The sequence below is a fragment of the Lithobates pipiens genome, unplaced genomic scaffold, assembly GCF_037356315.1.
Source record: "Lithobates pipiens isolate NorthernLeopardFrog02 unplaced genomic scaffold, aLitPip1_a1.2 Scaffold_23, whole genome shotgun sequence".
In the NCBI taxonomy this organism is placed as follows: Eukaryota; Metazoa; Chordata; class Amphibia; order Anura; family Ranidae; genus Lithobates; species Lithobates pipiens.
Genome location: NW_027507785.1, coordinates 255,807,240 through 255,819,594, shown reverse-complemented (window position 1 = coordinate 255,819,594; position 12,355 = coordinate 255,807,240). Strand labels below are relative to the sequence as shown.

At 45.2% G+C, this 12,355-nt stretch overlaps 1 protein-coding gene across 3 annotated transcripts in view; it reads right to left on the bottom strand.

Annotated features, from left to right (window-relative positions):
• Positions 1 to 12,355, bottom strand: part of LOC143928280 (putative ferric-chelate reductase 1) — a 147,717-nt gene that overhangs the window by 116,604 nt on the left and 18,758 nt on the right. For all 3 annotated transcript variants that reach the window (XM_077453066.1, XM_077453068.1, XM_077453067.1), the window contains one exon: positions 4,535 to 4,724. In XM_077453066.1, the coding sequence (XP_077309192.1) occupies positions 4,535 to 4,724 (190 nt within the window). The remainder of the gene's footprint in view (positions 1 to 4,534; positions 4,725 to 12,355) is intronic.

The following is a 12,355-nucleotide window of genomic DNA, read 5'->3' as shown; positions in this document are numbered from 1 at the left end:
ATGTTGAGGGCACGCGGCCTGGTGCGGCTCGGAGGGGGGGGCGCTCGCTCGTCCCCCCATTTCCTGGCCGGCCGGGTAGCGTGCTCGGACAAGGGTCTGATGTGGACCTGGGGGGACCCCCACGCCGATTTTTTTCAGCGTTGGGGTTCCCCTTTAAGTCCATACCAGGTGGCGGGGCCAGCGACGTCTCCTTTGCGGGCCCCGCCTACCTGGAGACCCGCTCGAAATGAGCGGACTTTTCTCCGGGCGGGAAAAGTGCGTTCATTTCAAAAGTACGGCGTACTGGGACACACGGCCGGATTGTCCGCCAAAATGCGAGTCCGGCGGGAAGATTGGAGTGCAAAACTACTTTCTAAGTCCACCGTACTTTCGGGTCAAAAAAGTATGCCGGAGGCTACACACGGGGGGATTGTCCGGCGGACTTGAGTTTGCCGGACTTTTCCACCCGATTGTTTGATCTTGTGTACGTGGCATTAGATTAAGGCTTACCTGTAGGTTCAAGAAATATCTCCTCAACCTACATGGTTTAGGAAATATTTGCCAAAAGACAGGCACTGCTGTCTATGTCGCATGCGCCGTAGACAGCGGCGTGCAGGCGCACTGAGTGCGCTGTCAATGGCGATATGCCGCGAGTGGCGGCTCCCGTGCGCATGCGCAGGAGTGACGTCATTGCGGCTCAGTCGAATGACAGCACCGGAGCAGCAAGAAGATGGAGGCTCCATGCACAAGGGGACATCGGTGACTTTGCTGGCTCCTGTGTCAGGTAAGTGACACATACTGGACTACTATGCGATGCATAGTAGCCCATTATGCTTTACCTTTACAGGGAATCAAAGAGGAAGTAAACCCATCAGGGTTTACTTCCTCTTTAAATGTGTGGAGAAACTTCACTCCACTTTCTACAATATTAAAAAGTGCATATGTGCATTTGTGCAAATCATATAATGAAAAAAGTGCTAAGTGCTTATAAAAATCATATAATAAAATCATATAATGAAAAAAGTGCTAAGTGCTTATAAAAGTGCCACAATTTCAATATATACTGTAAAAAAAGTGCTACGTGCCCTTTTATAAGAACTTAGCACTTTTTTCATTATATGATTTGCACAAATGCACATATGCACTTTTTAATATTGTAGAAAGTGGAGTGAAGTTTCTGCACACACACATAGCATTTTTTGATAATGTGAATTACGATTTCTAGAATACCTTTATGTACGTTCCACATCGCCATCTGTTGGCTATTTTATATATAATGCACATGTGGAATATTTATTTTTATTTTTATACTTTGATTTATGTGTGTAAAATTGCTACTAAGTAATTCTGACAACTAGGTTTCACTTTAGTCACACTCTTTGATTTAAATAGATTCCTGCAGGGACTAGGTATAATTAATAGCAGTTTACATCTTTTCAACGTTTCAGGTTGAATATGTTAGGTAGTGGCATGCCCTCCCCTTATCACTAATTTCTTTGGTAATACATTTTCACATTTTTTGGTTTTCACTTTTTGTATAGTTTTTTGATTCTTTAGCAATAATTTAATGTCCATAGCGCACCTTAACCCCCTTTCTCTAATGACCACTTTGTACTCTGGTATCAATGTGTCAATATAGTTGTGCAACTATGGAAGCATGAGAATGAAGGGCACTGATTTAGGCCGCGTACACACGGGCGGACTGTCTTACGGACTTGGTCCGCTGAAACGTGTTTCAGCGGACAGTCCGCTCGTGTGTGGGCTTCAGCGGACTTTTTCAGCGGACAGTTTGGCGGACTAAGTCTTTCGGAATTTCCTTAATATTGTCCGTCCAACTTTGGTTTCAGCGGACAGTCCGCTCGTGAGTAGGCAAGTTATACGGACTAAGTATGGCGCATGCTCAGAAAGGATTTACACGGTCGAAGGTTGCATTGCAGTGTATTGGACGTCGTATTTCTAGTCCCGTCGTACGTGCTGTACACGTCATCGCGCAAGCTTTCAGCGGACTGTCTGTTCATCGTGTGTGGTCAAGTCCGTTCATTCAAAAGTAGGACGGACTGTCTGAGGCCGCGTACACACGCGGGGACTGTTCGCCCAACTTTGTCCGTCAAACAGTTTCAGCAAACAGTCCGCTCAAAATTAGCATGGACGGACATGGCCACACACGACGAACGAACAGTTTGCTGAAACCGTGCGCGATGACGTGAACGGCACGTACGACGGGACGAAAAATACGACGTCCTATACACTGCATTATAACTTTCGGCGTGTAAATCCTTTCTGAGCATGCGCGGAACTTAGTTTGACGAACAAGCCTACACACGAGGGGACTGTTCGCTGAAACAAAGTTTCAGCGGACAGTTTTTCGGAAATTCCAAAAAACCTTGTTCAGCGGACTGTTCGCTGAAACTGTCCGCTGAAAGCCCACACACGAGCGGACTGTCCGCCGAAACACTGTTCAGCGGACAAAGTTGGGCGAACAGTCCCCGCGTGTGTACGCGGCCTCACGGACTTAGTTGGCCAGACAGTCCGCCCTTGTGTACGCGGCCTTAGGCCGCGTACACACGCGCGGACTGTTGGCCCAACTTTGTCCGTCCAACAGTTTGAGCGAACAGTCCGCTCAAACTTAGCATGGACGGACATGGCCACACACGACGGACGAACAGTTTGCTGAAACCGTGCGCGATGACGTGAACGGCACGTACGACGGGACGAAAAATACGACGTCCTATACACTGCAATGCAACCTTCCGACGTGGAAATCCTTTCTGAGCATGCGCGAGACTTAGTTGGCCGAACAAGCCTACACACGAGCGAACAGTCCGCTGAAACCTTGTTTCAGCGGACAGTTTTTCGGAATTTCCGTAAGACCTTGTTCGGCCAACTGTCCGCTGAAACTGTCCGCTGAAGCCCCACACACGAGCGGACTGTCCGCCCAAACACTGTTCAGCGGACAAGGTTGGGCGAACAGTCCGCGCGTGTGTACGCGGCCTTAGAGTTTTTACATGGAGATTGGTGCCTGGTTACATATCTCTAAAAAAGTTTTCAATTTAGAACTTTCATGAAATAAAGCTGACAGTTTAGCAGACAAATGATAAACAGGTACACTATATTACCAAAAGTATTGGGACGCCTGCCTTTACACACATGAACTTTAATGGCATTCCAGTCTTACCCCGTAGGGTTCAATATTGAGTTGGCCCACCCTTTGCAGCTATAACAGCAGGGGCGGACTGACCATTGGGCCACTCGGGCACTGCCCGAGGGCCCCGTGCCACTAGGGGGCCCCATCAGGGTTGCCAGCCTTAGTAAAACCAGGGAAAGTATGTAAAAATCTGTGTTTTTTTTTTTTACATCTGTCTCTGAAATGTCCCTTACCGACATCCTTTTGGTCTAAAAATCCCGAGATTATAGCTGCCCCACCTCTCCAGTACCTTCTCAGCCAATAGAAACATGTCTTTGTATACTGTGTGATTGTATACTGTGTGTGTGTGTTTGTGTATACTGTGTGGCCCCATAATGTCTGATTGCCTGGGGGCCCCATAATCTCCTATTGCCCGGGAGCCCCATGAGTTGTCAGTCCGCCCCTGTATAACAGCTTCAACTCTTTGGGAAGCCTGTCTACAAGGTTTAAGAGTGTATCTATGGGAATGTTTGACCATTCTTCCAGAAGTGGATTTGTGAGGTCAGGCACTGATGTTGGATGAGAAGACCTGGCTCGCAATCTCCACTCTATTTCATCCCAAAGGTGTTCTATGAAGTTCCAGTCAAGTTCCTCCAACCCAAACTTGCTCATACATGTCTTTATGGACCTTGCTTTGTGCAACGGTGCGCAGTCATTTTGGAACAGAAAGGGGCCATCCCCAAATGGTTCCCACAAAGTTGGCAGCAGTAACTTTTCCAAAATGTATTGGTATGCTGAAGCCTTAAGAGTTTCCTTCACTGGAACTAAATGGCCAAGCCCAACCCCTAAATGGACAAGCCCAACACCCTTAAAAAACAACCCTACACCATAATCCCCAAATGATTTGGACCAGTATACAAAGCAAGGTCAATAAAGACATGGATGAGCAAGTTTGGGGTGGAGGAACTTGACTGGCCTGCACAGAGTTCTGACCTCAACCTGATAGAACACCTTTGGGATGAATTAGAGGGAAGACGGAGAGCCAGGCCTTCTCCACATCAGTACCTGACCTCACAAATGTGCTTCTGGAAGAACGGTCAAACATTCCCATAGACACACTTCCAAACCTTGTGGACAGCCTTCCCAGAAGTGTTGAAGCTGTTATAGTTGTAATTGGTGGGCCAACTCAATATTGAACCCTACAGACTAAGACTAGAATGCCATTAAATTTCATGTGGGTGTAAAGGCAGACATTACAATACTTGTGGTAATATAGTGTACACTATGGCCTTTGGGATGATGAAACTATGGTTTTTGCTATGTATCATTTGTTTCCAAAGTTGCGTACTTATGACTGTGTATTGACAAATTAATTGAAATAGAAATTTTCCATTTTGTAAATAAATTTTGTAATAAATAGTGAAATAATACCTGTAATTTCATCTCCAGGACTATAGGAATAGTTAGAAGCAGACACTGTGTATGGTGGTTCTGTTGTGTCTGCCGAAGTATTTCTATGGTTTGGTATCATGGTGTCACATGCATTATACACCAATCCATTGCTGTAACTGGCAACAGGTGTGACTAGCAATCCAAAAATGAGGAAACCGATAATTGTCATCTGTGAAAAATATAAAATGAATACAAAATCAAATAGGCATTTTTTAATTAACATATTGTAATGGTAGAGGTTAAAGGCACAAATACACATTATATATTCCTGCTATTCCAAGATGATTTGCAATTCAGTAGTTTTTTGTGGTTTTAGTTTAAAGAATATTTAAATCCAAAAGCAAAATTATATTGTAGCAAATACATTGCAGCTTGCCAGTCCTTAGTTGTAATTGCTGAATTAGTTTTTTTTTTCTGGCTTATTCCTTTTATTGGTACTTGGTAGGGGATCATTCACACAGGTGTCTAAAACGTTGCCTTTAGATATGTACAGCTTACAGTATCGTTTTGTACACAGCTAAATGCAGCACTCTAGGAATCAATTGAGCCATATACACAGCTACATTTACAAACAAAATTAAGCACCACGTATATCAACATACAAAAAAAAAACAAAAAAAAAAAAAACAGGACACTGAGTGGAACCATGGGCCATATATATCTCTGTAGATTTTCTGCCTGTGCATGTAATTGTGTGTTTTCATACACGCTTTGGTCATTAGAAACTAATTTTCAGCAGGTTCACCAGGTGCCAACATCCTAGACTACAGACAAAAAGGTTTGTTCCCCTTGGATATGGACTTTAAAGGCACTTGGATTCATACAACTATCATATTTAGAGTAGAAAAATCATTTATTACATATAGTTAAAAAAGGTAACACTGAGTGTACATAACAAGCAACTGATGATACACCGACTGTAACATGGTAATGGTATAGAAAAGATATCCTTCACCTGACACATTTCAGAGTCTGTAAAAGTCTCCTTCCTCAGGGTTATAAAAGATATTGAATCTAGTAATTTCAGTTGTGTGTCTGGAGACACACCATGTAAATTAAAAACAACAACGGACAACACTGCCGCAGAGAATAGCTGCTTTCTCTATTCCCATCAGGTGTCCTAGCAGATCCAATTGTGGATAAGGGTAAAAGAAAATATTCTACAGATAGATCCAGGGGAGCATCAAGAGACTCCCCTATAAATGGGAAATTCAGACCCACCGAGGCCTATAGATGGAATCCTTCATTTATAGGCCTGCTGGTAAATGGACCTTATCCTAGTAGATGGTATACTTAGTATACCAAGAAGACACAAGATCAAATTAGTGTTCCCATTGGGTCCTGGCTTTATGCAGACAGGTTGCACTCCCTTATTTATATGGGGAGTCTTTTGATGCTCCCCTGGATCTATCTGTAGAATATTTTCTTTTACCCATATCCACAATTTGATCTACTAGGACACCTGATGGGGATGGAGCAAGCAGCTATTCTCTGCGGCAGTGTTGTCTGTTGTTTTTTTTAATTTACATGGAGTGTCTGCAGACACACAATTGAAATGACTAGATTAGATATCTTCCATACCCCTGAGGAAGGAGACTTTTACAGATGGTCGCTCCTGCTGGGACACGGCGCGACCCCAATCTGTGGAAAGAGCCAAATCCTTGGCTCTTTAAACATGTGATCGGCTGTGTCCAATAAACAAGGAAGTGCCGGTAATCAGCGATCCTCGCCTCACACTGACAGAGCGTGTGGCAAGGAGAGCCGATCAGCGGCATCTCCTCATGGGGGAACATTTAGGAATGTAATCAGGGCACTCATCATCAGTGCCCTGATTACAATAGTAAAAAAAACTGTGTAAAAAACAGTGCCCACCAATGCCAATGATCAGTGCCCACCAGTGGCAGCAGTGCCCACCACTGCCAAAAAGTGCCACCAATCAGTGCCCATTAGAGATGCCAGTCAATGCTGGCAATCAATGCTGCCTATCAGTGCTGCCCATCAATGCCCATTACTGCAGTCAATCAATGCCCATCAGTGTCGCTCATCAGTGCCACCCATCAATGCCCATCAGTGTCCATCAGTACCGCCTATCCATGCCACCTATCAGTGCCCACCTGTTCCACTTATTAGTGCCCACTAATACCACCTCTTAGTGCCCACCAGTGCTGGCTATCAGTGCCCATTAGTGCCGCCTATCAGTGCCGCCTATCAGTGCTCATCAGTGCCACATATCAGTGCCACCTGTCAGTGCCCATAAGTGCGGCATATAAGTGCCTTCTTATCAGTGCCACCTAATAAGTGCCACCTCATCAGTGCCCATAAGTGCCACCTCATCAATGCCCACCAGTCCAGCCTATCAGTGCCCATCAGTACCACCTCATCAGCGCACATCAGTGAAGGTGAATAATGACTTAGTTACAAAATTTACTGACAGACAAAAAGTGAAAAACAGGAAGGGGCTGAAAGTGCACTGTAGGCAATTGGTTGCAAATATATATCCAAGGGAAATAAACCTTTTTGTCTGTAGTTTAGGATGTTGGCACATGAAGTAATCATTGATACCTACCATACCCATCACAGTTTTGGAGGCCCTGAAACATCAAGATAGCACCCCCCCCCCCCCCCCCCAAAATTACTGCTTTATGGAAAGTACACACTCCACGCCATTTGCTGAGAAGCATGATGGGCTAATGTAATTATTTATGTTTTGCCACAAGTTTCTGTATTTTTTATTTTTTTTTGTACACAAAGTTGTCACTAAATGATATGTTGCTCAGACATGCCATGGGTATATGTGGAATTGCCAAGATAGCCCAACCCCCCCCCCCCCATTACCCCTTTCGGGAAAGTAGACACCCCAAGCTATTTACTGAGAGACATGTTGAGTATTTTGCAGGATCCCGATTAATAAAACACAGTAATAATAAAACTTTACAGTATAGAAGTATAGTATAAAATACAGAAAAAAATAAGAACAATAAAATAAAATGACAACTATTTTTGGCTTTTTTATTTATTTATTTATATTCTTTGTTTTTTTCTTTTTATTTTTTTACACTTTTTTTGTGACTATAAAAAAACTTTAAACATTCCAGGCTAGGGTCTCTTAAAACACGATAGCCATCTAACATCTTTCCAGACCCTAAATGTGTGAATGTGTGCCCTAGACTGTCCCGTCCTGTACCCTATACCAGTGCTTCTAGACTCTAGTCTACATGGCACCCCAACAGGTCATGTTTTCAGGCTCTCCATTATTTTGCACAGGTGATTGATGACTGTGTTGAGTTGAGAAAAACTGCCCTATACTAATAATCACACTAGTGATTAGTTATAACAACGGAAACAGTCCAAAGACCAAGTTGGCCAGGACAGGAGGAACAAAAATAGCGGGTGTCACACTTATATCCACATTTTCTACAGACACAGCATCTTTTTTGGGGTGCTCTGTGGATAGGGGTACCAGGGAGAACATCCGGAAAATGCCTCTCATGCACCTGGTTTACTGCATCTGGATTGGGAAATTGGAACACAGCACCTTCTGGATACAAAAAAGCTGTGATGATCTCTTCCTGGAATTTTAGGAAGGATCCAGTTCTTCCTGACGCTTTGTATAGGATATAAGCATTGAACAGAGCCAATTGGAATAAATATACAGACACTTTCTTGTACCAGCATCTGGCCTTACAGGCAGCTAAGTAAGGCCCCATCATCCATCCCTCCCATTTTAAGGTTATATTCGTGGACACAGAGGGACACCAGTCACCTTAGTAATTTGGACTGCCGTGTCTGCATTAATGGAAGACAGAACGAAAAAGTTCCATTTGTCCTTCCACCTCATTGCAAGCAATTCATTACTTCTCAAGCAGGCTCTCTCCCCCTGTCTAATTTAGGAATTTAAAAGCCGTTGGGGAAAGCCCCGGCAATTAGATTGTATGGTGCCACATGCTCCAATTTCAAATTCAAAAAGGTGTCTAAAAAGTGGCACGTTTATGTAATAATTGTACATGTAGAAATTGTACCCCTTTCAGAATAAGGGTGATACCAAGTCCCAAACAATCTTGCCACTGCTCCCTATGTAGTCTGGGCAGTTGGGGGTCTCCAAGTGACTATCTGCTCCCTCGTAAATCCAGAAACAACATGTATAGCCTGTTGCCCTGTCACAGAGCTTATATTTTGACCCCATATCTGGCACGCCTGCTGGGGAGAAACAGTTTGAAAGAAAGGAGGCCATAACACGTAATCGGGGACTCATCTATGCAGAGAGCTTGTTGGGGGCATACAAGGCTGCAAATTTTTGTTTCAAGTAATTTAAGAGTAGCCGAATTCTGTGGAACCGATCATATCCAGTGTCACCCCGAGGATGACAGAGTTCATTGTCGCTGAAGTGCATCAACGAAAAGTGTGTAAAATATTTGCTCTTATCTAGTCCTAGCCATGGCAGCAGAGAACACAGGCATATGATAAATTGGGTCAGTGGACCACAACTCATTCTTTTTAGTAATGCCCATGTTGAGGGATAGGCCCAGAAAGGACTTACATTCCTAAACCATGATACGTTTCCATGCAAATTGTCTGGCAAGAGTCAAATTTGGGTTTGCAGCGATAAATTGATTGGCATATAAATTGCTTTGGTCCACAATAGATCTGTAAAGATCTTCCATGAAAAACCGCTAAAAAAATTAAGGGGTGTTAAATCTGCTGTTTCCACCTAAATTCCAGGATGGCCATTAAATGGGGGAAGTACAGGCACTGCAGAATGTGTGGGCTGCCATCAGAAAGGGCACTACGGGCTCTACAGGCCTGTGTTTGAATCCTTGGTGGCTGTGGAACACTACATGTGCTAGCCACTTGAACTGCATTTATGGGACTTGCCACGACATCAAGTATTACTGCAGTGCTGGTTTGTCTCACCAGTTCACCAGAAGGTAGAGCGGCACTTGTACTGGCACTCTGCTGCATACGAGAATCATACCAATGTAGCATGTCAGCAACCTGGGAATGGAGTCGAGTACGTCGGACCTTAGAAGGGCTCTCTAGTTCTTCGTTAAAGCTATCTGTGTCGCTACTTTCTACACATCGAAAACTGAGCCTGATTGTGACAGTGAGGACTCCCTATCGCACTCATCTGTCATGCTCAGTAGCCTGTAGACCTCTTCACTAGTGTACCTTTCGCTCTACAATTTGGCCAATAAATTTATAGGTACCTAGTGTGGCTCACAGGTAAAAAGGCATCTGGTTGTCAAGGACTGTTTGAACCGCCATTAAAAAATGTAACTGATAGTGTCAGCAGAGATCAGGCCTGATTCTGCCAATGCTGCAGTTTTGTGTACTGTGTATCGGAAGTGACATTGATCTGCCGGGAGGTAGACACCAACGGCGACGACAAAGGAGAAAGCCAGGCCACCGCTAGCAAAAGAGCAGAAGATAGCGGATGAGCCCGGCAGAACTGGAGAGCAGGAGAAGAGGCCAGAGAGCGGGAGAAGAACCCCATACTCATTCACATAGGGTGGGGGGCTGGGATCTGGGGGCCCCCGGATTCCGATTAGCCCCCACCCGCAGACCCCGACAACCAATGGCCAGGGTTGTCGGGAAGAGGCCTTTGTCCTCATCAACATGGGGACAAGGTGCTCTGGGGTGTAGGGCACACAGGGCGCTCCCCTTCCCCAAAGAACCCACCCCCCCATGTTGAGGGCATGCGACTGGTGCGGTTCAGGGAGGGGGGACGCTCACTTGTCCCCACCCCCTTTCCTGACTGGTCGGGCTGCATGCTCGGATAAGAGTCTGGTATGGACTTTGGAGGGACCCCCATGCCAATTTTTCAGGGTAGGGGGTTCCCCTTAAAATTCATACCAGGCGACGGGGCTCGCAAGGTGTCAATCTCGCCCATGAAAGCAGCGCGATTGACATCCCTTTCTAGTCCTGTCGTACCTGGAGTCATGTTCAAAATGAACGGACTTCAGTCCATGTGTGGGCAAGTCCGTTCATTCTGAAAGTCCATTGGAACTCCTCCAAAAGTCTGTCGGAAGTCCGTCAGACCTAGTCTGCCGGAAAGTCTGTTCGTGTGTGCGCAAGTCCGCTCGTTCATAAAGTCCATTCGGACCTCTGCCGAAAGGATTCCCTTAATTTGCCTAGATTTCCTCTTACTTTCTGTTTTCTATGGGGCAGGAAGTGAAGGGAAATCTCTGTAATGGGACAGGGATGGTAAAAAATAAACTGATAGGGGCTATAACCCCCCTTACTCTTTCCAAAATGAAATAAAAAAGTGTTGCCTATAGTTCTACTTTAAGCACACATTTCTGATAATTTTATGTAGAGGACTAAGAAGATATACCCATATATAACGTATAGCACAGTGAGGAAGGTTTGGGGTGCAGGATGATAGGGCAGTCAAAATTAGAAGCGGTACCCCCCCACCCCACAGTTGCGGAATACCGGGCACCTGCATACCAGAAACAGTGCGGCCACTTTACTAATTTGCCTCTCAACCCAGCCCGCCCCATAAGACTGGCACTACACTAACAGCGCAAGCAGGCAGGGACTCTTTCCGAGTTGCCCCCCCCCCCCCCTGCAAAGTGCTGCCCTAGGCCTTGTTGGCCTAGTCCAGGATACAGTGTTGTCTGCCCATTTGCTGAAACAGGGGGCTTTTCAGAATCTGGAAACCCTCTTTAACAAGGGGACCCCCAAATTCTGCCTCCCCCCATGTGAGCGAGTATCGGGTACATTGTGCCCCTATACATTTACCAGAAAAAGTGTACAAAAAAAGTAAAAATGACAGTAGACAGTTTGTGACAAGTCCTTTATTAAAAAAATAACCAAATAAAAATGTCCCGCGATGACCATCCATCTTCTCATCCCCCCCCTCCCTATTTCTTGTGGCCTGCCAGGTTGCGTGCTCAAATAAGGGTCTGGTATGGTTTTTATGGGGGACCCCACTCCATTTTTTTTTAATTTTGGCACAGGGTACCCCTTAATATCCATACCAGAACTGAAGGGCCTGGTATGAATTTTGAGGAGACCCCCACACAATTTTTTTTTTAATTTTGGTGTGGGGTTCCCCTTTATTCACACCCATGCGTTTTTTTTTTCAATGATTTTTATCTATATTGCCAGGATCCAACAATACATTACACCCGCAAGCAGTTTTAAATGACATTTCTTCCTTTAGAAATGTAATTTTTCTTTGGTACTGTTGTAAACATGGGGAAGATGCACTACTTTACAGGCAGACTAAGAACACCCCCAGGCAAGATATTTAAAGGAATATTTAATTTTTATTGTTTAACCACTTGCTGCCCGTCAAATGACGGCTGGGCGATGCAGCTCTTTCTGGGTGGACATCATACAACTGCCTCCCAGATCGAACAACCACTCTCATGCACCAGTTGGGGCGTGCATCGTGTTGATCAGTGGTGCGGTGTGTCAGTCAGACACACCGCTACACCGATCTAGGTAGTGAGCCTCTGACGAAGGCTCTTTACCACGCGATCAGCCGTGTCCAATCATGGCTGATCACGATGTAAACAGGAAGAGCCATTGATCGACTTTTCCTCACTCGCATCTGACAGGCGCGAGTAGAGGAGAGCCAATCGGCGCAGTCCCCCCTCAGATGCCCATCCAGGACCACCAGGATGCCTCCAGGACTACCTGGTATGCCACCCTAGACCACCAAGGAAATGCCAGAAAATGCCAATCAGTGCCCAGGCAGCTTCCAATCAGTGCCCATCCCCAATGCTTGCCAGTGCCATCAGTGATGCCTATCAATGCCATCTATCAATGCTGCATATCAGTGCCACATATCAG